At 48.1% G+C, this 27,193-nt stretch overlaps 3 protein-coding genes across 5 annotated transcripts; 2 read left to right on the top strand and 1 right to left on the bottom strand.

The window, feature by feature from the left end:
* Window positions 1-208: 208 nt before the first annotated feature.
* Window positions 209-11,694, top strand: LOC135811443 (uncharacterized). 2 transcript variants are annotated; one of them, XM_065324684.1, is made up of 5 exons: window positions 209-596; window positions 6,652-6,708; window positions 7,913-8,063; window positions 8,259-8,367; window positions 10,299-11,694. In XM_065324684.1, the coding sequence occupies exons 1-5, from the start codon at window positions 578-580 to the stop codon at window positions 10,839-10,841; spliced, it is 879 nt and encodes a 292-aa protein (XP_065180756.1). In that variant the 5' UTR covers window positions 209-577; the 3' UTR covers window positions 10,842-11,694. The 2 variants fall into 2 exon arrangements, with proteins under 2 accessions (XP_065180756.1, XP_065180755.1); XM_065324683.1 differs by lacking the exon at window positions 209-596 and adding an exon at window positions 1,809-2,314.
* Window positions 11,695-16,785: 5,091 nt separating this feature from the next.
* On the bottom strand, window positions 16,786-19,063 carry LOC135811444 (ELAV-like protein 1-B). Its single transcript, XM_065324685.1, has 2 exons — window positions 17,898-19,063; window positions 16,786-17,415 (listed from the first exon to the last, which is right to left on the bottom strand). The coding sequence occupies exons 1-2, from the start codon at window positions 18,921-18,923 to the stop codon at window positions 17,386-17,388; spliced, it is 1,056 nt and encodes a 351-aa protein (XP_065180757.1). The 5' UTR covers window positions 18,924-19,063; the 3' UTR covers window positions 16,786-17,385.
* Window positions 19,064-19,413: 350 nt separating this feature from the next.
* Window positions 19,414-26,842, top strand: LOC135811439 (uncharacterized). 2 transcript variants are annotated; one of them, XM_065324679.1, is made up of 3 exons: window positions 19,414-19,589; window positions 19,627-20,407; window positions 24,876-26,842. In XM_065324679.1, exons 2-3 carry the CDS (start codon window positions 20,093-20,095, stop codon window positions 26,007-26,009), a joined length of 1,449 nt encoding a protein of 482 aa, XP_065180751.1. In that variant the 5' UTR covers window positions 19,414-19,589; window positions 19,627-20,092; the 3' UTR covers window positions 26,010-26,842. The 2 variants fall into 2 exon arrangements, with proteins under 2 accessions (XP_065180751.1, XP_065180750.1); XM_065324678.1 differs by having other exon boundaries at window positions 19,414-20,407.
* Window positions 26,843-27,193: the final 351 nt, after the last annotated feature.

Below are 27,193 nucleotides of genomic sequence, written 5' to 3'. Positions count from 1 at the left end.
ACGTAGATCTACGTAGTCATGCAGATCTACATGCCCCCTGTACTTCAGAGTGCAGATCGTCTGAGATCGATTGTCGATTGACTTCTGTTATGACCATGATGACTGTCTTTTGTGCTTATTTTTGTAGTCCACGCAATGGCACGCATGGCCATGCCACTCAACATCCCCCGGGCATGGCCATGGGGAGTCCCGGGAGCTGGAGACGACCGAACGACCAGTACGTCAGTGCGAGTTGTGCGTGCATGCTTCTCCACTCCACTCCACTCCAGTTCTCGTTCTACTTCTACTGTTCTAGCCAAGATCCTGTCTTCCACCGGCTGATCGCCACCCTGAAATCATCGGCGCAACTTTGGTCGTTGTCTGCGTCGATTCAGCAGAAAGGAACGCATTGTTGTAGGTTTGCTGAGCGTGAGGTAGAGACTCCTTTGAGCGAGAGGGAACGTTGTGTGAAGCTAGCTAGCTAGCACAAACACATTTGAACACCTGTACTAGGCTGCAGCAGGACAGTCCGTTGAAAGCACCTGGAGGAACTTGGTTTAGGTGTGCATGGTTTCAGCCAGCTGAAGCGGACAACGAAATGAGCTCTTTGGTATCAGGTACGTGTGCCTTTATCATGAGACCAACCATACTGGATTCGTGTAACCTTGTGCTCACTGCGCCATAGCGTGCAGTTCCTAGCGTGCCCCTAGCTGTGTTGTAGAATACTGTGTGTGTGTGTGTTTGTGTGTGACTGAGGCCGTGGGGGTGCGCGTAAACTGAGTTGTTGTTCCTGCCTCACTCTGGCACTATGGTTGAGTGTTGAAGTGTGGAACCGGCACAACACGTTCGTGTCTTGCCACACTGCAGCAGCTTTTGCTTTCCCCTGGTGACTGCTGTTTGATGTACTTTTACGAAAATGCTTGGCGGTCGGTTGTCGCCGTTCGCCGCGAACATGTTGATGAAACTATGCGGCAGCCGCATGCAGGCAGACGAGGTCCAGTACACAAGAAACGGTAGCAGCGTTTCATCTCGCTGGTTTTTACGTGATGGGTTTGGTTGTTTTCGCATGGCTTCCCGTTGGCTATGTTACTTTGCTGATTGCGTTTCGATCTAAATAGTGGCAGTCGAGCGCAGCAGGAGCTGGTAGATCTACATGGTAAAACGTATCTGATCAACCCCCTGAAAGAAATGTCAGAAATCACCTCGTTGATATACAGTCATGTATCTTGAGGATTATAGGAGACCACGTGTAGAACGTGGGTTGCCCTTTTCTTGCACGAGTGGTGTGTTTCGCGAGTGGTTGCTTGTCCGCTGTGACAGCTCTCTCTCTCTCTCTAGCTAGCTCCCTCTGGATTGTCAACAGTATCGACCGCGGCCGTCTAAAATGAGCTTTTTTTCTTCCGGAACATGCCGTTGTCGACGGCCGGTCGAGCGCGGTAGTTTCGCGGGGCGATCGGAGGCTACGTTACTGTACGTCCGATGTATTTCGATGCGACCAACCGGGATAACTGTGCCGCTGTTTTGATGTTGTGCATAGGGTTAGTACTAGACCTACTACTAGCTCCGCACTGCCACTACTGTAGTCTAGATTGTAGTCGCATCGGTAGTGAAGCACCTGCCCGACTGCGTGTGTGCATGTGTACCTGGCACATTATTATCCCTGTAGTAGCTGTACTACTGCTGGCCTGGGCCTCGAGCGAATGGCCTGGCGAGGTTCCTGGCGGACCCAACCGACCGTTCCGTCAGCTGTCGAAACTAGGCGCAAAACAGGCACCTGGCACCGAGCAAGGCGATCTGTTATCATCCTGATGACGGTGTGTAATGGCTCGATTTGCCATCGCCGTGGCCAGGTATCAAGGCATGATACCTTCTTGAAGTTGAAGCATCGGCACGGTGGTTATCTTTTCCACCCACCGCTAGACAACTTCAGGACGCCCAATCCACCTGGATAGGTCTTTGTCGCTCCCAGCTCGATTAGGCGCACCCAGATCCAAGAAGCTGCCGAGCTCCAGAAAATCTCTCTTCCCGTCTTATTTCCAATTCAGGCAGGGGGAGTTACTCTAATCAATGTGTTCCTTGCAAGAAGGACACACTGTCGAAATGGCCGTTGTTCTTCAATCTGGCAACACTGTTGGTCTGCGTGCGGATGGTCGACCATTGCCAGCGCCTCGACCCACGCCTCGGAAGCTCGAGTCGACAAAATCGCTGAGCGGAGTAGCACGTGCTGGCTTGAACGGCAAAGTTGCGTTGTCCAAGCAAGCGTCGTTTGCTTGCGGCGGTCCTTCGTCCTATTTTGCCACTACTGCTATCAAGGACGCGTCAGAAAACCGAAACGGTATGGAAAGAAACGAAAAATATTATTCGTTTAGTTTACGTTCTGTATCAGCTACATGTACTACTACTGTATCATGGTGACTGTCAGCAATGATTGAAATAGTGAAAGTCAATGTGGCAATGTGTGCTCATGGTATGGCGCATGGCGTGGACTGTCACTAATAAATCATTGTAAGTCAAGTGGCACCAGCCCAACATTCCTGAGTTGTCTATTACTACAACTTACAAGTAGTATGCTGGCTGGCTATAAATCACTGGATATTGCATCCCAGATAATTCATCCTAAACAGAGCTGTTCTACAATCATGTAGTGGCAATGCTTTGTGGCATTAATTTAAAGAAAAAATGGAGCATGGAGTTGTGTCACCTCCCTAGCCTAGGGAGGGCCCGAATATGCTTGCGCATATTTTCGCATATGTTGGTCTTTTTGACACAAGGTCGCATAAAGTAGCAAATCTAGCATATTGTACCAAATGTAGCATGTTTTGCTACAAGGAGCGAAGAATTCGCATAATTCTAGGGCAGATTGCGGAAATGGACAAGAAAACTTACCACGGCACGCTCAGTCAGGGGACACTTCCAAACTTAGCCTGGAAGGAAAATGCTCATCCAAACACGGGGCGAAAATTTGACCCGAGAAGAGAGTGTCCGCGACTCAAGGTCGCATAAAGTAGTAAATCTAGTATATTGTACCAAATATTGCATATTTTGCTACAAGGAGCAAAGAATTCGCATAATTATCACTGATATCAGATCATATTTCGAGCATATTTTTCTGCTTTTGTGTGATTTCGAAGCATATTTTGAAGCAAGTGGCCAATATGCGAAAAGCATAATATGCGAAATTTTTGAGCATATTTAGGACCTCCCTACCCTAGCCCGTAGAATGGGATCTTCTCCTGATGTTTGTGTTGCTAATCATAATACTCCATCTGCGGACAGAACTGTTTCGTCCTTTGTGTATAATAATAAATTAATATTAATGTGAAGAAGAGGTTATAGAAAAGAGAAAGACCAAGGAACTACAAGTTATGCTATACTGTCCACTAACACCACCAGTTACTAAACAATCAGCGGCTGAGCCCATGCGATAACATTGCACGACACTGACCGACGGTACTGACTTGTAGTTCCATGGTCTTTCTCTTTTGTATAACGAGAGAGCTTGGAAGCTCAGGGCCCTACGCTATGCTTTTTTGCCTTGATGACCTAGACAAAAAGCATAGAGATGTTATTTATTCTTATAAATTTCTCCTTAAAAAACATAACCTGGGATTCGAACCCGCACTATCGCCCTGCATGCATCCCCCGATACACTTCGCATACATACAAATTCTTCCAAGTTGCTTCACGTTATGATATTGCATTTGAAAGCCCTATTTGAATATGCATTGTGGCCAGCCGTCTTTGATGGTACGGTACGGGACAGGTACGGTCGAGGGTAATACGACACCGTCTACCGCCTTGATAACCTAGGCAAAAAAAGCATAAGGATGTTATACATTTTTCAATTTTTTTCAGGCATAACCTGGGATTATAACCCGCACTATCGCCCTACATGCATTCCCCCATACACTTTCCATTCATACTCATTCTTCCAAGTTACTTCACGTTATGATCTTGCGTTTGAAAGCCCTATTTGAATACCAGTATTTCGGCCAGCTGTATGTGGCCAGCTGTGTTTGATGGTATGGTACGGTACGGGACAGATACGGGATAGCGCCAGGCGTGACACAAACACACAAACAAACAAACACCAAACGAGAGAGCTTGGAAGCTCAGGGCCCTACGCTATGCTTTGTTACTTAGCTCATCGTGCATGTTGTGGGAACTGATGGAAATGTTTCCTGGAACGGCGCTGACTCTGCCGAGCACGCGCGTTCTGGAGTCGACGGGATCTCTCTGCCGACGTTTCCTGTGACCGGCGCTGACTCGCCCGTTCACGCCTATTTTGGAGACGACGGGATGTCTCTTACGAAGTATGTTTTTACTGACGCATCCTATCACCTATTCGGCAACTAACATCCATTCTAATTTCATTTCCTCCTCGTCTCCCTATTTCTTTCCAGAAAGTCTCTCTATACATCAGGGAGTCGTACTGTATTGGCAGCTACCCTAACGGGTCACGCCGCCCACCACCCAAGCATGGGTATGATGAGGGACAGTGGCAACAGAAACAAAAAATCAGCAAGCAGGGAGAGAAAGCAAGAGAAAGACGGCGATAGTAGTACATCTGACGTGCGACGTATAGAAAAGAGAGATGACAAGAGATGCGCACAAAATAGGAAACAATAATTATTTTTGCAGTTCCGAAACAATCAACCAGGTGATGGAGTGTGGGCACCCGAAGTCCCACCTGGACTCCACTGGAAGAACATCCCACGCAGGGATATCAGCGATAGGCCAAGCGTTGAAAAACAGCCATGAGGACACATCGTCTAGAAGTCCACCGCGCTCGAACTGAAATTGCAGGTTCAAACAATTTCCCACGCGGCGTCATGCAGCGTAACTCTTCTCCCTGCATCACCATCCATCTCCAGCAACCGTCTCCACTCACAGCTCATGCCTCTGCCACCACTGTACTCCTCCGAGCTTCGCAGTTTGAAACCATTCGGGGGGTCAGCTACACCACCGCGAATGGAGAGACGAGGACGACAACGGTCGTGACTGAAAAGACACTGCCTTGGCGACCGCGTCGCGGAACCCTCGCCCCAGCAAATTCAGAAATACGCCAGGGGCAACTCTGGTGGACCCAGAGCCACCCCCTTGGCAAGACTAGTAAGAGGAACTACTGAAAACTCAGATTAAACGGAGCTACGAAAAGTGCAACCGTCCCCTTCAAGCACAGTTGCAACACACAGGGAGTCGTATACATGTACATAATATTGTGGCCAGCTGTTTGTAGCCAGCTGTGTTTGATGGTACGGTACGGGACAGATACGGAAGCCAGCAAATGGCCAGCTGTGCGATACGGTACGGGACAGATACGGGATAGCGCCAGGCGTGACACAAACAAACAAACACCAAATTAAAGCTGTGTGGACCCTGGCTAGCGCCAGACGTTACTGAAGTAACGTCTTCTGCATAGCTACGGGAATTAAAGCTGTGTGGACCCTGGCTAGCGCCAGACGTTACTAACGTAACGTCTTCTGCATAGCTACGGGAATTAATTATACCTTGGCTCTCCATCTGAGTCCAATGTGAAGAAGAGGTTGGTGCGACTAATAATAATAATAAATTTTTTTCTGGTTGGTCGACAAGAATTCGTCACATGACGTCTACATGAAAATGACATGTACAATTCAGAAGCTCGAACGTTCCTGATGTTAATGAACGAACATTCTCTAGCATTCTCTTCGCACACACGTGCTTGCCCACAAACCAGTATAGGCAAAACGTGGAATTTTTTGATGCGTATTTCATGACACTTTCAAAGGCTGCAGGCACAATGAAAGCTTCCGCCTGAGCAGCACCATACTGCAAAGTTCGTCGTTAACTCGCTTCATGTTGATGCCGTAGAACTAACTGCACTATGAGAGACAACAGAGGAATGTTGCGTTTTCAGGTGCGTATGGAAGTTGCTCGTTGTTTGCCGCTCGTAAACATACGCTGCGGGGAAATTCTGCAGGTAGCTAACTTCTCATCCGTGTATTTGGTGAAATGATCCCAAAGACGTTAGTTGGGTGAGCTGGTTTGGAGGCATCTTCTGATGGTCCAAACCACCCATTTACCCAAATGAAAGCGACAGGAACACTGTCTTTTTAGAATGGGAGTTCGTATTGCTGGCGAATAGGGCCAGCACACCTCCATACAAATATCATAAGTATGCCAGAAAATTGATGATTAATCATAAAAAATTTAATATGCCAGAAAAATGATGGAGAATCTGAATTCAAGAGGCTGCATGTTAACAGGATATGTAATACACACACAGCACAATGTACAAAATTCAGCTACTTTAGTTTCGTCCCTTGTAGCCTCATCAGTGCAGCACAGAGAAAACGAGGCCGAACCTGATAGCAATGAAAAATAAAATTTCCAAAGCCAGATAATTTACAAAAGTTGGGGTATTCAGATCACTGAGATTGGGATATTGGGGTGATGAGGGGGACATCTTGACCTCTATGACTGGAAAGAGACTGGAAAGAGACTGGAGTGTAACAGAAATACAGTGTACCCTGAAATGTGAACTGTATTTGTGAATGACCTGTGGCTGTACCAGCTCGGAAATGTCCTTTTTGAATTTTCGGAGCACCAGGTTGACTTGTGATGTCTTCTGTGAAGTTTACTAACATCAGGTATGTTATGTGCATGTGTGTGTGTGTTCCGTATTAATAGGAAATGGTGCAGCTGGTGGCAGAGCACCACCACCCGCAGTCAAACCTAGACCTAAAGGTGAGTGTATCGGAGCGACTTCATTTGGTTCTGTTCAGAAAATATCTCACTTCTTTCCTGTGGCCACACACTCTGTTCAGAAAATATCTCACTTCTTTCCTGTGGCCACACACTCTGTTCAGAAAATATCTCACTTCTTTCCTGTGGCCACACACTCTGTTCAGAAAGTATCTCACTTCTTTCCTGTGGCCACACACTCTGTTCAGAAAATATCTCACTTCTTTCCTGTGGCCACACGCTAAACGAAATAGTCTGGCGTTCCAAGAATGTTTTCATACCGATATAATGGTCATTAGTTGGGATTAATTGTTTTCTCTATTGTCATGCATTCCAACTGGCGATCGTCACATGCAAATGTCCTTGAAACTCATAATTGTTTCACTCGGACGTGTGGCCACAGTATTGAGTGCGCCGACGAGAATCTCACTAGATATGTTCAAAGTTTGTCTCATTGTCGGTTGTAAGATGCTAGTAACATTATAGAAAACTGTTCATATCTGGATTCGAAACCCCCGCCCTTAGAATGTGTTGTCTAGAAAACCCATGTTCCAGATGCCAGAAACTTCAAGGCAGTAAGTAAGGATGGTTGAACTGCACGTGCATGTTTGTCATAGTGCGTATCTACACAACGATGGGTGTTAAATAGTCCAGAGAAGGCATGCAGTGCGCCTTTCTCATTTTCGCCAGGGCCGATTTCAGCCGTGGCAACTCATTGCTCTTTGTTTGCAGTGTTGCGGCTGCTTACCGTCAAACGCGTACCCCTTTTCATGAGGTCAATGTTCACTTACCGTGGCTCTATGATGAGTTTGGCATGCTGGTGCAAACATTCCAAGATATACACAGCCTCTTACGTATGCGGTACATGCACCAAGACAAGGCTTTTGTCTAGGATTGTAGGTTGGGTTACTCTATACATGTTCTTGTAGGGAGCGTGTTTGATGGCATGTTTCCTGTGCTGCATGCTCCCTGCGATGTTTCCTTCCAAGCCACGCAGGCATAGCGTATGCATGCCAATCCACACACAGCTCATCATTATAACTTTTATAAGCAAAGCCGCGTGTGAGTGAGGCAGCCAGTCGTTAAAATCCGCTCGTGCCTTTCTTAGTCTCAGAACTGTCCACTTCAAGCTACTTTTCTTGTGCACAGTACTGGTAGTAATCTTCTTCGTTTCCCGTCTTGCCTTTGCCAATGTCTGTTGTTGAAGGAAATGGAGCTGTCACGGTGGACAAGCCCAAAGTGGCACCACCGCCCGTAAAGAAGAAGCCACCGGTGGCTGCTCCGCCGAGTGCAGCAGCTGCCAGTCAAGGCCACGCACCCGTACCCGCTCCAGCGAACGCTGCACCTTCGATGACTAGGTGAGTATTCTTTCCTAGTGTGTCCCCTGCCAACCAGCGTCGACAGTACACAAGCCACAAACAAGACACAGCGTTTCTGAGTGGCAGATTTTCAAAAGTGCACACTCTTGAAAAATCATAGTGACTTCCTGCTTTTCCTGTGCTCGCTTGGTTTTCACTCATCGTTATTCCTGTCTCTGATGTCTTCTGTTGCAGACACACACCGCCGTCAGCGCATAGTCCCGATCCGCAAGCATCTCCCAGCAGAAAACCAAGGCCACCGCCACCGACGCGCCACCAGTCGCTGGCATTCGCTGATGAGAGTGTGAGTGCAGTACAATGTAATGTGCTGTCGATCGAGGAAGAACTGGGGTGTCAGCCTGCTAGCCTAGACCGTTCATATTCTCATTTATTACAGCCGATGTACAGTGGAGTCAGCGTGTACACATTGGTATGCTGTGCTTGGTGAAATTCTAGCCTAGTCGTTCTTCGGCGCTCCGTTCTTCAGCGCCGGACAGTACTGTATGAAGACCAGGTAGCCATGTGTGTACAGTAGAGTCGCGCACACAAGACCGTCGTGTCAAAGAGGTCTGCCTGGCACGGTCTTATCTTCGAAAAGCTTGGCTGTGTTCTAGTCGCGTTTTCCGAAACGATTTGTACTGGATTGTATACACACAGTACACTACTGTCGGGCACCGAAGAACGGAGCACTGAAGAACGGAGCGCCGAGGAACGGCTAGGCTGGAAGTGCATCAAGCACAGCATAGCAATGTATACACGCTGACGCAACTGCCCATAGACTGTAATACAGTAAAACCTGTAACTAAGTCTAAAGACCACCGTGACACTAGCGACCAGCCTGGCACTACCGACCACTTTGCCAGGCACGGACGGTCTCGCATTCATGTATGGTTGTGCGGTGCAAACCTCTAACTAAGGACCACCTGCTACTAAAGACCGCTTTCTCTGGCCCCGAGGGGTGGTCGTTAGTCACAGGTTTTACTGTATATGAAAATAAGAACGGTCTAGGCTAGGAGGTGGACCTCCCCCCCCCCCCCCCCCCCCCCCCCCCCCAGTTCTTCGGCGACTGACAGTGCTGTACTAGAAACACATGTAGCACAGCAGCTGCCAGAAGACCAACACCGGCATTCTTAACTTTGGACTCTGGCGTGCTTAGTACTTCAGGCTGCGTATTCTTAGGATCCACGTTTTGGCACGCGACTACTGTATCGTGTCTCTGGCCAGGGCTTCACTGGGGTACAAGCCAACCCTTTTGGGGGAAGCAAAACATCACATACGTGCATGAAGATGAATGTTCAAAGCGTTAGCTACAGGAGTGATTTTCATCCAATTTCGTTGAAGAAAAGAAATGTTCGTCTCTGCCAGCAACGATTATGTCCCTATTTGCCCGAGCAGTGCCCATGGTGATACGCTATACTGAATGATTCACTGTATCAAGAGTACCTACCCCCCCCCCCCCCAGAGTGTGCTAATGGCTGTAAAATCTCTATCCGGTGCTGAGACGGATGAACTTCACATCGCCTGACACGGTTGAATAGGCTACGCTGGCGAACAGTGCAAAATGACCACCAGAGAGTTGAACCCAAGGCAGGGTTGCATACAACCCGGTATCTATCAGGAACAGGGTGCAAATCATGTTTACGAAATTGTCCTGTCGCAGACCCCTTGCGTACTGCATAGACTCGAGTTGCACACTCTTGGGGATTGTGTACTCTAGACTATAAGCGCCCAGTGTGATCTGGGTGCTCACACTGTTGACTCTTGGACAAAAAGTAAAATTCGCATGTCCGCGTTACAACCGGCTATACAGTTGCATTGAGAAACACAACCAGGTTAGGAAGTTTCGCTCGTGCCAGGCCACAAGCATGCCTTTGTTGACCCATGGAAATAGGCTAAAAAGTAGCTAATGCCTGTGTTGACCTGTGGTGGTAGCGATATTGGTGCTGGTGTTGTTCTTGGTAGTGGGTGGCGGTAGCGGCGATGGCTGTGGTGATGATGATTGTGGTGGCGCCGTCGACGATGGTAATTCTGTGTGTGTGTGTGTGTGTGCGGGGGGAGGGGGGAGGGGGGGAGGGGGGGGGGGGTAGTTAATTAAGATGATCAACCATGTGCGGCATCCAGTGCATCATACTCTGCTGAATACACAGCGGTAGTGCCCCTGTCCCACCACACAACCTATCATCTCTCACAGCATATGTACTTGCTGTCGTGTGCTATGTGTATCGTCCTTTGCAGAAGCCACCCCCGCAAGCTGCGACACGTCCCGCGGTTTCTCCTGTCTCGGTGAAGAAAGCCGCGGAGATGGTAATAGCCGATAGCTATCATCCACCTCCACCGCCGCCATCGTCCGTTGTCAGCACACAGCCAGAAGCAGAAGAACTGCCACCGCCACCAGCGGTCATGATCGAAGAACCTCTCCCGCCGCCGCCACCGTCAATGGAAACAACGCCAGCGCACTCCACGCAAGAGTCGCCACGGGCGCGCGCCGGTACCGGCCCCTCAGTGCAGTCTCCTCCGGGCATTGCGCCGCGGCCGCGAAACCGCAGCCAGACGTTCACGACCAACGCTCCACCGCCCGCCACCGTCGCATCTTCCGTCGCAACCGAGCCGATATCCCTGCCTCCCCTGGAGCCCATGCCGATCAGAAAGCCGTCCATTGACCTGGAGAAGTACGACGAGATCGAGTCCATGATCTCCGGGCTGATGCTGGATCTGGACGACCGGGATTTCTTCACCAAGGCGCTGGAGGAATACTCGGATGATGTCAGTACGGTATGAAATGGCACTGTAAATCACTCTGCCCGCACACCTCAGAACGCGTGCGCACACTCGTACTTGTGGGCTACTTGCTAAGATGGGATGTGAATGAACAACCCAGTTTTTGTCCAGTCAGCGTGCGCACCTTGTGTAAAGGTTTCCGGGCTGAAAAACTTCTGCTCCGCTGGCAACTTGATGCCGTCGGCCGTTGCGCATACCGGACGTGCAACGAGATATCCTTGAAAGTGTTGCACAACACCCCTTCCGCACAGGTTGAGGGAAGGAAGAACATGCATATAACACTCCCCTCCAAACATCCTCGAGTGCTTGACTTGTGGCGACAACGACAATGATCTATGTATGGACCGGAAGAAGTCACAGACAACGACCGTATCAGCCTGAACTAATATAGTCTGAGTCCCATGTGTACGCTTTGTGCTGATAGTGTGTTAGTGATTGACCTGCATGACATTGTACCTCTTCAAAGTAACTGATATCCGCATGGCCCTGTACCCCTGTAGTACTGAGCCGACCTATGGCTATCTAAATACAATCATGTACATAGAACAATCGTATCACTCACTGTGCTCATGCAGACCGAGCTGAGTAATATGCTGCTGCAGTTTTCACAAACCGCAGGGCCATTTCCCCAACAAACAGTGCCAGGCTGACTTTATCTTGCGCAACGGACATCTTTTGATATGTTGCTTCATCACAAGAGTGAAGAGTACTTTCAAGACGTGCTTTTGTTGGCGGATCGATGTAATGGTGCTTTTTTTTTTAAGCCGCAGTATTTGCCTCTAGCTCTGTGCCTGGCTGTCACACCATGGTGCGTTTGTATGACACTTGACAGAAGTACTCATCAAAAAACAGACTCCCTGAGTGATCACTTGATGACTCTTGCCTATTGTCTGCCATCCCTGATCGCCTGGTACAGTCATACTTCAGCTATCTGGACACCGAGGTTACGGCCACCTCCTCGGTCTAACAGGCGCCCTTTGGGGCGAGGTTTAAAATTGAATAGTGACATCACATGCCATATCTATGGCCTTTCCCAATCAAAACGTACTACTTGAACACGATTCAGAGTTATGGACAGGGAGTCGTAAAACACCCAACTTGGTATTTTACTACTCCCTGGTTACGGACACCTCAAAGTTACGGGCGGTGCCCGGTCCCGAACTGCCCGGATAAACAAGGTGTGGGTGAATATGATGCGTCGACTCATGTCACTTTATACAAGTCCCCGCATGACATGTACCCGTACTATAGTCTAGAACATAATTATGTACTTTGTGTGGGAAATTTTAGCACGTGTGTGGGAAATGTTTTTGCTTGTTCTCATGCATCTAAAACCCAATCCTATGTGCACAATTAATATCAATGTCACTTGTACACACAGTACGAACCAGGGTAGTCACAGCGTAAAATACTACCCCTAGCACCTGGTATAATAATAATAATTATTATTATTATGAGCTGTCCGTCTGCAAATCAAGTCCAGTAAGCACAGTACAGGGTACCATCATTCCATACATGTACCGTATTTCCTCGATTAATAGACCCGGTCTTTTGTTTTTTGAAGAGGGTTGGACCCCCGGTCTCTTATTTGGGCATGGTCATAACACGTCATAATATAGAACTTAGTTCTATATTATGACCTGTTAAAAATCCACCATTTCCAGCGATGTGCCGATGAAAATAAAGTGGACCGTGCTCAAATAATGAAAGAAAGCACTAGCCACTACAAAAATTGTAGTTACGCAACCTAAAACCGCGTCCTTTTTGATCCACCAAGAGCTTTCTTAGTGCGCATGCGCAAAGCGATGAACTCAAATAAGAGACCGGGTCTCTTATTGGGGCATGGTCTACTATTTTTCCGTGAGGCCTGTAGGAGGGTCTACTATTTGAGCATGGTCTATTATTCGAGCATGGTCCATTAATCGAGGAATTACGGTATGTAGCCCCGGCCTCGCAATCGTGTAGTGAAGAAAAAAGCGAAATATTTTGCCCTATACAGTTGTCCGAGGCACAAATGGTGCCGGATTATAAAACTCAAAAGGGACCCCCCTCTCTCTCTCTCTGTGTTTGCATGAAGGTTGACTTAGGGAGAAAACTGATAATTATGACGGCAACAGTACAGTTCTGTGTGGTAGTGCAGCTACTTTGAGGGGAAATTCGCCTGTGCAATCCTCAAACCGAGTCGAGTGCAATGCATGGCGGGCTGAAAATAGTATCGCCCAAGTGGAGAACCCCTCGATAGGCTACCCACCTCTGGGTCATCACTCAAATAATGATACAGTAATAATACTTTAAAAACGAAGGTAAGTTTTGGGCAATAAGGCACTTGTCAAAAGTGCCTTATTGTGACTGGATGTGTGTTTGCATGGATACTTGCGACTCAAAACTTACCTTCGTTTTTAAAGTATTATCCGCCTCCGGAGCTCCGACCTCTTAAAAAAAAACCTCATGCATGTACATGTAGAAGAGCCCTCGCACTACATGTACAGTGTTGCTCAGTGAAATCCAGTCGCATCACTCAAGTACGGGCCGGGCATTGCGTAGCCCTAGACCTGCGAACACTGGGCTGCGAAATGATGCAAGGCCCAAACCTGAGTGATGCGACTGGATTTCATTGAGCAGCACTGTACAGCATAAGCAACATGCAGTGTATTAAAGAGCGTATAATCTCGCCTCTCCTGCTACATGTGCTAGTACCAGTACCAGTACTAGTAGTAGTAGTAGTACAAGTAGCACTGAGAGCTGGTTTTGTACTCTCACAGTACTGTAGACTATCAGTATTACCAAGAGTAGATAAACAAGAGTGTGCAACTCGCGGATGGGTAGGCCCACGGCGGAATTTTTTGTTGACGTAATCTTTTCGACGACGCACGCGCTGCGAGTCTTTCGGAAAGTTTTCCCTCGTGCTCTTGGCCGGCTTTACACTACAAGATCGGTGCCCAGCACATGCTCTCACACTGCTCTACGGCAAAATGCGCGTTCTTCTGAAAAAAGGTGACGTCAACAAAGAATTCCGCCGTGGGCAAGGGTATCTGCAGATTATGCAGGAGAGATCCGGAGTTGCACACTCTTGTTTATCTACTCTTGGTATTACTGGTGCAATGCCATGCATGTAAACCAGCACAGGGTAGTGGACAATGAAGTACAGTATAGAGAATCACGGGTTCGTCTTTGATTCAGGCCTGCAGCTGGCTGTTTTTTAGATTGCCTGCCGAGTACGTACAGTAGAGTCGCGCGCCCAAGAACGTTGTTTCCAAGAGGTTAGCCTGGGGCGTTCTAATTTTTCAGGAATCTGGCTGCGTTCTTATAACACGTTCCTAGAAACAATCCGTACTGGATCACATGCATCCCACAAGTTGCCAGAAAACCAACACTGCCGTTCTTAGCTTTAGGCCGTGGCGTTCTTAGAATTTCAGGCTGGACGTTGTTGGGCTCCACGTTCTTCAGCGCGCGACTCTACTGTACGGCACACGGCGAAGTGCAAAGTGACCACTAAAGAGGGTGGTGTACTCTTGGTGTTGTCAAGCAGCAAGCTGGACTCTCAAAAAGTGTGCAACTCGCGCATGCCACGACTCATTTCCACAAGTATGTCATTTTCTCATGATGATTGACGACATAATGAGAAAATCGATGACATGATTCAAGATTACACTGTAATCTTGATGACAATACTCAAAGCTGAAAGTCTGAAAATGAGTCATGGCAGCAGCCCTACAGGAGTTGCACACTCTTGTGAGATATGTACCCATGGTATCGACCCACATAAATGACACGCATCATAAGTTAGGGGAGAAAGAGTGCCGCATGCCACTGGCAGCAGACAAGCACCAAGACAATGGCATGCTGTAAAAAGCAAACTAACCACCTGCCCCGGAACAGGTACATTATTGTCCTGCTCACAACCTAGCTGAGATCAGAGAGAAGATTGTTAGACGCGACCAGCAGTCAAGAATAGAAATCCCCGGGAACGGAGCAGAGAACGCACACGCAAAAAATGGAGCGGAAAGTGCCTCGGCAGGTGAGCGAACGCACCAATAATGGCTACTCACAAGAACATCGCCGATAAAAGGGGAAAGAATGGAGAGTTTGAACTGAATGTGGAGGCAACGGAAACGACGAGAAGTCACTGAGATAAGCTGATCAACCAGAAAGATCACGGAAGTGCGATAGACATACCTGTGTCCTTATAAACTCAAGTGCTGGTGTGGGGACACGGACAAACCGAAAACTAATGAGATGACTGAGAGAATGAATACTCTGTGAAGATAGTGGCTGCGAAACATAACCAATCCCGTTTCTAAGCGATGGTGAGAAATCGTTTAATCGAAAGATGATAGCACGGAGAGAGGAACGTCTTTTACAATGCCCAGCAGTCCGATTGATCATTCCAGTGGAACGGCAGCTACTGCAAAGAATGCGCCGCAAGAAACCAGCTTAACCAAACGAACAGTATGTGCTATGAAGCCTGCCGCCCGCAAGATCAAGAAAAGAGCTGAGAAACCAGCAACACAACCTTTGGAGCAAAACAACAGCCGAAAACGAAACGGAACCTGAATCGAACTGCATAACAAAACTGAACCGAACACCTCGGCAACACAAACGGAAAGAACTGAAACAGAAACGCAACAAACAAACAAACCGAACAAACGAATAGACGAACTGAGGAATAGAACAAACTCAAGCTCAAGATCAGGACGGGGTAAATCAAGACATTCCCAAACTCAAGCTCAAGATCAGGACGGGGTAAATCAAGGCAATCCCAAACTCAAGCTCAAACTGAACAAATCAGGGGGTAACTCAACAGTTTGCCACAATCAAAATAAACCCCAGGGAGTGGACTGTACTCTATAGTGGATCAAGCCCCAGGGCCAACCCCACTGACAAATACCCTGTGTGCAACCATGGAAACAGTACGCACCACGTCACAACACAGTGCAGGGCGTCCCAACATAGGCACAACCACATCCGGGCAATCGCAATCGGGCAACCCTGTATAAAGGTGCAGTTACAGCCACACATGGCATGGACACGATAGTACACCACTTGAGACTCAACACGACCTGAAAGCTTCAAACAAACGACAGGAGCACGTACGACCCAACACGTATCCAATGGCGACCAATCTTGAATACGGTATTAGGTTTTCCACACATACATATACCTACGCACAATAGATAAGAGGGCAGTGCTGTGAGATCTGTGTGAAAGACCACTACGATGATGGCCCAATGCCATACAGGATAATGAGGTCAGGCGCCGAGCACTGGTGCTAAGCAAACAGGGCCTGCGCAGAAAACTACACAAATACACTTTGCCTGTGGACCAAGTGGTAAGTTTGTCGACAACATTTGGACAGTATTATTGTACACAGAGAGTATTAGAGACACAATATCTATGTACCGAGTGGTAGTTACTCGACAACGATTAGAGAGGATTGAGCTAGAATAGGGCATCGGCTACGACACAGGTGAGCAACGGAATGTCACCCCTACAACGTACCATACGAAAAGGGCAACACACGACATCCAGTTGTGCAGTAGATGCCTACCATACAAATACAACAGACAGCTCGGAGCAGTGCAGTGTTAACATACACATACCCAAGTCACTTCAAACTTACATTTAACCAGTTCCCCGAGATATAAACCATACACAGTCATAGTCTTATATGTACAAACTAACGGTTCCATACCACGTGACTTAGCTAAACAAACCATGCGGCGCAGTGAAATCTATAGGAGCCCTGCCAATAGCATCACCTACATCAGACACACACCATAAAGAGGACATGTACCCCAGGGAAAAGGACGTGTACTCCAGGGCAGGGAACTTGGACCAGTGGTCGGATAAACAACCATACAGTGCCATGATGCTAAGAGTGCCACCCCCACCCCCACCCAAAAGAGGGCAAACTCAAGCAAACGAAAAGAAAACCATAAACACCTCAGGATCCTAACCTGTCTTGAGTTGTAACCTATAAAGAAATACGGGGCGACCCAAAAGAAAGTAGAGAAACACACCATCACCATGACCACCACACAGCCTCATGTCCCCACAAAAGAAAACAAAACAGAGCAGAGAGAAGTATGTACAGATAGAAAAAACGGGTCAACATAAATCAAAGAGACCAAAAGAAAAAGAAAAGAAAAAAGATGATAGTAACTCGGAGAAAACGGAACGGAGGAGATAGACAAACTCAACTCAAAACAAAGAAAAGGAAAAGAAATCAAAAAGGAAAAGAGAAGGAAAGACGAAGAAATAAAAACAAACAGAGAGGCAAGCATCACACTGGCAACAAAGCACCTGAACAGCGGGCAGCAGGAAGACGGGCATTAGCTACAGCAAGCCATCAGTCAATATCAGTCAATACACCCGGGCTATGCTATCACCGAGCAGCATATACTAGCGTAAAAACACACGCACACAGGCACACACACACACACACACCCTGGCGCATGCACACACGAATGCACATGCCCATGCAATCCGCACTAGATGAACAATCATCCTCGGCACAGGACACGTAAGACACACCTCACCGTGTTCATGCGTTCTTGGATGTCTTGAAGGAAACCTGGAACACACACACACACACGCGCACACACATACCCATTCAAAGAAAACAGCGGTTTAGTTGTCTGCCAAATACTTCTCGGCTTGAATCAAGGGTTGGTGTGCAGACAGAATGAGCACAAGTTCACATCTCGGCTCGCACTTTTTGGTCGCATTGCCAAGACCCTGGAAGAGTCACCAGTTCTGCAATGGGTCTCGTTTGTCACTGAGGCCCGGGCACATGGCGCCAGTATTCAGGTAGAACCCAGAGCTATAATTCTTCATCTGCTTGCAACAGCTTTGAAATTCACAACAAACCCGTTACTAACCCCTCCCCAACACACACACACACACACAAACACACATCGACATGCGCGCGCCGCGCGAGCGCACATACAAACACATACATGCTCGTGCGAGCACACACACACACACGCACACACGCGCATATGCAAGAGAAAAAGCATTAGGTTGTCAACAATGGGGGGAATGGGATAGTCTCACCTGCAAAGGTTTGCCATTCAGCATCTGGCCATTCAGTGCCACAATGGCATTGTACGCCTCTTCGTAGTTCACCATGGTCACAAAACCATATCCCTTGCTTTTGCCAGTTCCGTAATCTTTGATGACTTTGACCGACAGAATTGCACCGTATGGTCCGAATGTCTGGTACAGCATCGCCTCTTCCGCTTCTTCGGGGATGTTGTAGACGAAAAGACACCAGCCATTTTGACCCCCGGTGGCGGCGGCAGCGGTTTGAGCAGCAGCTGAGAATCCCGCCAGTCCCATCGGGTCTTGATGATTAGAGTGCGCATTACCCAGCGGGCTGTACCGATACGACGCCTGTGCGTGGCGCATAGGGCCTCCTACGCCAGAATTTACTGCTCCCCTCCTCTGCTGCGGTGTAACAGTGGAGATAGCTGACTGTCCACCAACTACAGGTATGGCACCGGTCGGGACCGAAATGGGTGGCATAGGACTATTACCACCCTGTTGTGCCGCTGTTTTCGGTGCGTTGGCATACTTCACCGTGATGGGCCCATGGCAGCCAGCTGGGGTAGCCTGATTCAAGCCTGTAATAGCATCCACCGCCTGCTGGTTCTGGTCGTATCGAACGAAAGCAATACCTTTGCCTAAACCGGTGTCATTATCGACAACAACTTTACTGGTGATGATGTGGCCATAAGGGTTGAAAAGCTCGTCCAATGCCTCCTGAGAGAAGCTAGGCGGGAGCCCGGAGATGTACAAGTTGGCGTTCTTTATTGCCGCAGATGAGGGTCTTGCGTAGCTGACCTTTACTGTTTTCGTCTGCATCACCAAACCATTCAGCGTCTGAATGGCCTTCTTAGCATCTAGAGCTGTTTCGTAGTCGACAAAGCCGAAGGCCAGGCTCTGCCCAGTTGTCTTATTGCGAATCAATTTACACGATTTTACTGGGCCAATGGTGGCAAACAAACTGCGAAGTTCCTCCTGCGTCATTGTCTGAGGAAGATAGTTAACTATCAAATTGGTCGAGTCAGCAGGATCCATGGTGGCAGGGACTGATAAAGACACAAACTAACTTCCAGCAAGAGAGCGACCAGCGACTGAATCAAAGGCTGACGATAAGAAAAATTATTCACAGCCAAACACTGAAACAGCCCTCCGATCAACTACTCTGCAAAGAAACATGACGAAAAAAGAAAAACGAAACAGGGTATTTTCGTGTCGTTGCGTCGCTGCATGCAGCGAGTGCGCACCATACCAAGCCAAGGCAGGGTCGTACGAGCTCGTACAAACTCCAGCGTCCGGGTGTGAGACTCCCGGCGCCGGCCCGGGTTTTACGGCGCGGCGGTAATACACGCGGTGCCGTGTGCCGGGCACCCCTACTCGTAGCGACAGACTTTTAGTTCATTCTCGATCCACTGCAGATCTGGAATCTGGTCCACGAACGAAGTGCGCGCGGCCGCGCGCCGTCACCCCAGCGTCATCCTCCATACTACAATCAGCCTCCCACGGACCACGGGCAGGCCGGGCAGCCCGGCACCGGCACCGTACTTGAACCTTGCACTCCCGGATCCTGAATAATGCCAATAATTATAGTGAATGTCTTTGAAAGCAGAATGAAAATGAAAGCAGATCGCATTGGGCAAAAAATGACAAGTAAAAGTTAGAGAGAGACTCGACTCTTCAGTCTTGACTCTTGTCAGTCTGTTAGTGCCAGCTGCTTTTAACTTATAATGCTGTAGGCAAGGACAATTTACATTGTGCAATTATTTTAAATTTGGCAGTGGAGAGGTGAATCCTGCACGGCCCTTGGAGGTTGACCAAGACGATTGTATTTTTTTATCCTATGCTTGTTGCGTACATTCCGGAGAGTACACTGTACCCCAATTACTTCATGCTACTCTTCTCAAGAGTCAGTACCCTTGACAATACGTGCCGAGAGAGACATTTAGCTTTCGATCCTTGTCTGTCAGCCTGAGAGAGTGGATACGGCATAGTTCTTGGAGCAGTGCCCGTGTAAGTGCGTGATCAGCGCAGAGCCCGAGCCATACTTAGCTTTGGCCTGATGCATGAAGTTGGTCAAAGTAAACTGACATCAGCTGCAGAATGCGTCCGTGGCTTTAAAAGCCGGTATTGTGCAAGGGAAGGTGATTTCATGCGACTCTGTGCTTCTGCAAGGGTCAAGTATAGCTGTGCCTTTGTTGGCAAATAGAATGGCGTATCCAAAGCTATCACCGTCGGCATCTGGCGCCGACCGTGGGATATTCCCCGTTAAAAGTTTGCTGGATTTCAAGGACTATCGTAGTTGTGTGAGTGCACCGACCAGTCCGACAGCACAGCGGATGCTGGTTGGCAGTAGCCGTGCACCGATGGATCCCCTGTCGCCGCGCAGACAGTCTTGCAGCTCGGAGTACATGTCAACGCCCGATGTTGTGGGTGTGCGCGAGCGACGTAGTCACAGCCTCTTTGAGACCCTGGATACAAACACCATCCTGTCGGCGCGCCTAAGGAATCTGCATATTGACCTGGTGAGGCTTTTGGCTGTGCATGCCGTTTGAATGTACAGTCCTGCTCAATGAAATCCAGCCGCGTCACTCATATTTGTGCCTTGCACCATTTCGCAGCCCAGTGTTCGCCGGTCTGGGGCTGAGCAATGCCCGGCGCGTACTTGAGGGACGCGACTGGATTTCATTGGGCAGTGTTATACTGCGGGGTCATCCGGCTTTATCGAAATTTTTCACGGAGTAAAAAGGTTTAGTTATGAGTCTTATGACCCTCCCTCACCCACCCCCTGAACGTAAAATATTGACTTCGCATCCAAACTGGATTGATTTTTCAGCTATCAATATTTTCAAAACGAAACTCCTCGACCCAGCACCCACCCATAAACGAATTGTTTTCGCTTCGTGTAAAAGATTGATAATAATGGATGGCCACTTACACACATGTCAGTTAATAATTATTCCCGTAGCTATGCAGAAGACGTTACTTCAGTAACGTCTGGCGCTAGCCAGGGTCCACACAGCTTTAATTCCCGTAGCTATGCAGAAGACGTTACTTCAGTAACGTCTGGCGCTAGCCAGGGTCCACACAGCTTTAATTCCCGTAGCTATGCAGAAGACGTTACTTCAGTAACGTCTGGCGCTAGCCAGGGTCCACACAGCTTTAATTTGGTGTTTGTTTGTTTGTTTGTTTGTTTGTTTGTGTCACGCCTGGCGCTATCCCGTATCTGTCCCGTACTGTACCGTACCAGCAAAGACAGCTGGCCACAATATTTTTGTTTGTTTGTGCCATCGACATGCCTGGCGCTATCCCGTACCTGTCCCGTACCATCAAGAGTACGGTACCATCAAGAGAATGAGTATATATGCAAAGTGTATCGGGGGAATGCATTCAGTGCAGTAACATTTTGTGTGGATTTGTGTGCGAGGCCGAGATCCCACTAGCAGGCTGGCTGGGCCGCCTGTCGACCAGCCCGGGAATCGCATGTAGGCCGATAGCATAATAATTATAACGTAGATACAGTCATGTAGATGTATAGCAGTGAGTCATATTATGTAAACGACTCCCTGCTGTATGGGGAGATTTTCTGGAAAGAAATACGAAGTAGGGAGACGAGTAAATGCAATCAGAATGGATGTTAGTTGCCGTCAGTATAATAATAATAAGAAGAAGAAGAACGCCCGTGATCGGCAGAGTCAGCGCCGGTCCCAGGAAAAGTCAGGACAGACATCCCGTCGACACCAGAACGCCCGTGATCGGCAGAGTCAGCGCCGGTCCCATAGCTATGCAGAAGACGTTACTTCAGTATCTCATTGAAACGTTTTTGCAATACAATGATGTAGCTAATCAAAGGAAAAAGCATTTCCATCAGTTCTAACAACATATACGATGAGCTGGGCAACAAAGCATAGCGCAGGGCCCTGAGCTTCCAAGCTCTCTTGTTTGGTATTTGTTTGTTTGTGTGTTTGTTTGTTTGTTTGTGTCACGCCTGGCGCTATCCGTATCTGACGGCAAAAAAGCATAGGATGTTATAAATTTTTCAATTCTCCTATTTTTTTCCAGGCATATCCTGGGATTCGAACCCGCACTATCGCCCTACATGCATTCCCCCATACACTTCGCATTCATACCCATTCTTCCAAGTTGCTTCACGTTATTGTCTTGCGTTTGAAATCCCTATTTGAATATTGCGGGCAGCTAGACGGTGTCGTATTACCCTCGATCCTACCTGTCCCGTACCTATCCCCTACCGCATCGTGCCATCAAAGACGGCTGGCCACAATGCATATTCAAATAGGGCTTTCAAATGCAAGATCACAATGTGAAACAACTTGGAAGAATTAGTATGTATGCGAAGTGTATCGGGGGATGCATGCAGGGCGCGCGATAGTGCGTGTTCGAATCCCAGGTTAAAAAAAGGATTTTTTTAAAGAATTTATAACATCCCTATGCTTTTTTTTGTCTAGGTCATCAAGGCAAAAAACTTGAAAAAAGCATAGCGTAGGGTCCTGAGCTTCCAAGCTCTCTCGTTTGGTATTTGTTTGTTTGTGTGTTTGTTTGTTTGTGTCACGCCTGGCGCTATCCTGTATCTGAAGGCAAAAAAATCATAGGGATGTTATAAATTTTTCAATTCTCCTATTTTTTCAGGCATATCCTGGGATTCGAACCCGCACTATCGCCCTACATGCATTCCCCCATACACTTCGCATTCATACCCATTCTTCCAAGTTGCTTCACGTTATGATCTTGCGTTTGAAAGCCCTATTTGAATATTGCGGGCAGCTGTATGTGGCCAGCTGTATGTGGCTGGCTGTGTTTGATGGTACGGTACGGGAGACGGTGTCGTATTACCCTCGATCGTACCTGTCCCGTACCTATCCCTACCGTACCGTACCATCAAAGACGGCTGGCCACAATGCATATTCAAATAGGGCTTTCAAATGCAAGATCATAACGTGAAGCAACTTGGAAGAATTAGTATGTATGCGAAGTGTATCGGGGGATGCATGCAGGGCGCGATAATGCGGGTTCGAATCCCAGGTTATGTCTTTAAAAAAAGGATTTTTTTAAAGAATTTATAACATCCCTATGCTTTTTTTTGTCTAGGTCATCAAGGAAAAAAAGCATAGCGTAGGGCCCTGAGCTTCCAAGCTCTCTCGTTATTATAAGTTGAGAGCTGATGCGTGGGGCATGTGTGCGGGTTGGAGTTTGTATCGAAATCCAAACTTCTTCTTAGGTCCTGGTCAGACTGTGGCAAATTTCCGCTCTCTGACGCAATAGAAAATTGATCACGATAAAAATTGCAATCACACTACAAACGGGGTAAATGAAATCCGAAATTCAGTTCGAGCCCCAATTGATCAAATTTAATTTAATGGTATTCCAAGTTTCCAACCATGGATTCCTTCAAATTCCTCAACCCCAGCATTCCCCAACACCTGCAGCGCAATCCGTGCAACCATTATTTTGAGATTCGTTCCTGTCCATAGCCACTCAGAACTTTGATATCGAGATGACAAACCAGTGAATATCAGCATTCATGACGTACCTGCATCAAGCTCCTGTGTGGAGCGGAAACGCTAAGTCCAGTCTTGCTTTTCTGCAGCAGCGTCAACCCTCGATTTTGCTGCTGCTGCAGTGTCCATTTACCATTATAATCCCAGGATTACTCACTATGATTATTTTCGTTTTGCCGCAGTCTAACCAGGCTCTTACGTCAGCGACACTTTACTTGGTATTGCGCATTGGGTGGGTGCAACAAACATGCCATGTGCACAAGGCAAGGCAATCACGGAGCTACGGCGAACCTTGCTAAGGAGAATACTGATAAGAAAAAAATCGCTTTAGAAGAGCTTGTGTCCGTAACTCTATCGCATAAACCGTTGTGTATTCACTGAGTATAACATATGGATGAGAAGATCTCCCGTTATCGAGAACAGATACCAGCGGTCCCTTGGTGTTCGTCCTCAGGAGGTTTGACTATACCTACAAAACAGTAACAAAGTATATGTGTAGTATATTTATGTCATCTTTGCTTGATAAGTTACCGGGTATGATGATGCATATGAATTTCCCTGTGGTTAAGGCGTGGTGATTTCGTGCATAATGCGGTAGGTTCCAAGGCTGTGGGGAGGTTTAATTACATGTAAATTGGAAGGAAATGGAACGTGTAATCCGACTCCCTCCCCACTGGCTACTTTTTGATGATGTCACTTGTGCAGTACTTGTACATGTACTTCGGAAGTACCTTAAAGTACCGCCAGAGCGCCCCACCTTGATTGTACAGCCAGGGAAAGGAAAATCGTATGGCAGAGTGCATCGAAGTTTGTACGGTGTGAGAACCTTGGTGTACCAAGGTCACAGTAAGCAGGTTTTGTGTGGAGCTCGTATCCGCTCAAAGGTACGGATTGTCTGCAGAACGTGCAATATGTGTACAAAGTTCGTGTCGTATGACCTACAAACAGAAGACCACCTCCACAATACGACCACGAAAGGACGAGATGGTGGGGGCGCTCTGGCTTTACTTTACGGTACATGGAACCGGTGGGCAAGTGTGTGCTAGAGGAGTGACCGACCTATCTCTGTACCAAAGTGACCAGGCAGACATTCTATTAGCCTGTAGATGTTACGTCCATTTACATTTGGGAAGAAAACATCAAAAATGCATAGCCTTACCAGGAACGGGGTACTTTTCTCAAAACTGCAGCTGGTCTGTGTGAAGGCACTGCACTACATGTAGTTATGTTGAACAGTTTAGCTGGGACCCCTCTCCCCCCCCCCCCCCCCCCACACACACACACACACACCCTCCAAATGCAGAGTCCACTCGACCTAGAGGAAACCCTTTGGATTCTGGTTCAGGATTATGTCGGCCATTGACGAACCCTTATCTGATAGCTGGGTGGAGTGTGCCATTTAAAAAAATGTGTGTGTGTGTACGTGCGCGCGCTTGTGTGTATGTCGGTGTTCCGGTTTCTGTGTGTATTCCTGCAGGAGAGGCTTCGTGCAGATGACCGGGACTTGCAGGACATCTTAACCAACCTGAGCATCGCCGTGCAAAACCTGGCACAAGAGATGGCGTATTTCGTGCCCTGCACCAACCTGGCTGCTATCCATTCTTCGTTCAAGACGTCTGTGTCGCTACCGACCGCCACGCGGTCGCCGATGAGTCGAATCGGCACACCACTGAAGAGCGCAACACCGATCGTGAAGACACCCAGCAAGTCATCGTGCTCTTCGAGTCAATCTTCGCCGACCGTGCCCGTTCACCTGGAGATTGGTCACCGGCGGTTGATCAAGATCTCCGACAGCACGAGCTTTGATCCCAATTCAATCCCTACCCAGTGGTCTTTCCTGGATGAAGAGTACGAAGACACTTTTAGCGTGGGATCTGGTGGCCCGCTTGGCCAGCCACGCATGGAGCCATTGGCATCATCACCGTCGCGCTCGTGCCCCGGCTCTCGTCCAGGTAGTGTCGAGCGGAGTGCCGGGCCCGTTAGTGATCCAGGTGATCTTCTACTCAACTTTGGACAGCAGGCTCAGTTTGATAGCAAAGGCGAGCAGCCGAAGAAGAAGCGAGCACTGTTCACGGCACTAAGAGAGCCTTCACGCGACCGGCAAATGACTGAAGAGCCCAAAGACACGACCGGACCCAACTCGCTGATCCGGAAACTGCTGCGGAGAACGCCCAACAAATCGCCGACCATAGGGTCAAGTCTTCCTGCGGACGACGACCACCAGTGTCAGCAGGCACTCTCCGTCTCAGCATTGGCTTCCGAACGTCATAGCTTTGCAGGCCTGGACAGCTCGATGAGCGACGATTCTCCTGAGCACAAGGCGCTGCAAGCGCGCAAGCACTCGCTTGACAATATACACGAGGGCAACAACTCGGCTGTCTTCAGTCCCGGATTGCTAGAATCATACGCTACCTCGCTGCAAGGAGGTCTTTCACGTTCTGGGTCTATCTCAGTACGGAAGCCGGAGAAGCGCTTGTCTATCATGGGTCGCAGTAGGAAATCAACTATGAGTCAAACATCACAGTCTATTTCTCCTAGGTCGAGATCGGGCACGATGCCCTCACTGAAGACACGCGCATCTAAACACCAACAGCAGCAACCACCACATTAGGCGAAAAAACAAGGGAGCTAGCAGTTCGGTAAAGGCTGTTTGCTGTCACTTCGCAGAAGTCGCCTACTCTACAGCAATTTGTTCCATGTTCTAGGGCCTAAAGTGCTGCGTATGTGTAGCTTTGTATCCACATCAGGAACTCTTCGGCGCAGAGTCGTGAGCGTTTGTTGATCCTCGTTTGACCGGCTAGCGCTGCAGCCTCTCTACTCGTGTGCTCTTAAGTGCCACGGTTTGCAGCTCGGGCACCTATCACCGCGCAGTGTACTTGGCATTGAATTCGTTAGTGCACGCATCCCAGGGGTCTTTCTCCTCAGGCCAGCCAGTCCTAACTACCAGTAGTTGTATGTTCCACTTGCATCCCGTGTCGAGAGGCAGCATGCTTTCCCAGTCAGGATCTTTAGCTTGTCTGATGTCCTTTAGTTTAGTTTTGTATAGTTGTTTGAGGTCGCAGGCATGCTGCCACCTTTGAAGTAAGCGCGGTTGTTCTGTATTCTTCTTTTTTTCTTTTTTTTCCCTTTCTTTCTGTGCTTTCTGTCCCTTGGTCACTTTCAGTGTTTTAGCCCGACATCACATTGCTCACTCTTCTTCCTTATTTTTCTAAGAAAACCATGCTCATTGTCATAATTATTATCTTCCCATTCTGCTAGAAGCTGCTTTGAAGTAGTATCGTGACTCACTCTTATTTAAAGGTTTTTTTCTCTCAACTATAAATGAGATGTCTCGAATCAACGGAAATATTAACTTGTCGTCCTCGGATTTTTCTCTCAAGTTGATGAATGCATACGTCTTATACGACATGTTTCGGTAAACACAAGGTGTCTTCGATATCTGTAGCCGGTTCTTGTGTGAGTTGAGTGTGCATGTGTGGGTATCTGTGGGTGTGTCTGTGTGTGTCTGTATGCATGTGTATGTGTGTGTGTGTCTGTGGGTGTGTATGTGTATATGTATGTGTATGTGTACAAGTACCGTATGTGTCTGTGTAATTGTATGTGCATACTGTCGACCTGGTAGGACTTACAGATCCCAGCACTATTGTGTTTCAGTATACACGCCGCTATTTCAGCCTAGTGCGAGTCCTGCTTCCCTCCTGTGTGTTTGTTGCTTATCGTGTTCTTGCTTGCATTCAATTTGTTTTGTCCATTTTTGGGAACACAGCCCGATGCTGTGCGATCAGTCGTGTTGAG

Source organism: Sycon ciliatum, chromosome 3 (genome assembly GCF_964019385.1).
Source record: "Sycon ciliatum chromosome 3, ocSycCili1.1, whole genome shotgun sequence".
Lineage (NCBI taxonomy): Eukaryota > Metazoa > Porifera > Calcarea > Leucosolenida > Sycettidae > Sycon > Sycon ciliatum.
This window is presented reverse-complemented; position numbering and strand designations above follow the sequence as displayed.

Coding starts and splice junctions, on each gene's coding strand:
- LOC135811439 (XM_065324679.1), top strand. CDS start 20,093: ATGGCGTATCCAAAGCTATCACCGTCGGCATCTGGCGCCGACCGTGGG. Junction 20,408..24,875: donor GGAATCTGCATATTGACCTG/GTGAGGCTTTTG, acceptor GTATTCCTGCAG/GAGAGGCTTCGTGCAGATGA.
- LOC135811443 (XM_065324683.1), top strand. CDS start 2,047: ATGTGTTCCTTGCAAGAAGGACACACTGTCGAAATGGCCGTTGTTCTT. Junction 6,709..7,912: donor AGTCAAACCTAGACCTAAAG/GTGAGTGTATCG, acceptor CTGTTGTTGAAG/GAAATGGAGCTGTCACGGTG. Junction 8,064..8,258: donor GCTGCACCTTCGATGACTAG/GTGAGTATTCTT, acceptor CTTCTGTTGCAG/ACACACACCGCCGTCAGCGC.
- LOC135811444 (XM_065324685.1), bottom strand. CDS start 18,923: ATGGATCCTGCTGACTCGACCAATTTGATAGTTAACTATCTTCCTCAG. Junction 17,416..17,897: donor TGAATGGCAAACCTTTGCAG/GTGAGACTATCC, acceptor TGTGTGTTCCAG/GTTTCCTTCAAGACATCCAA.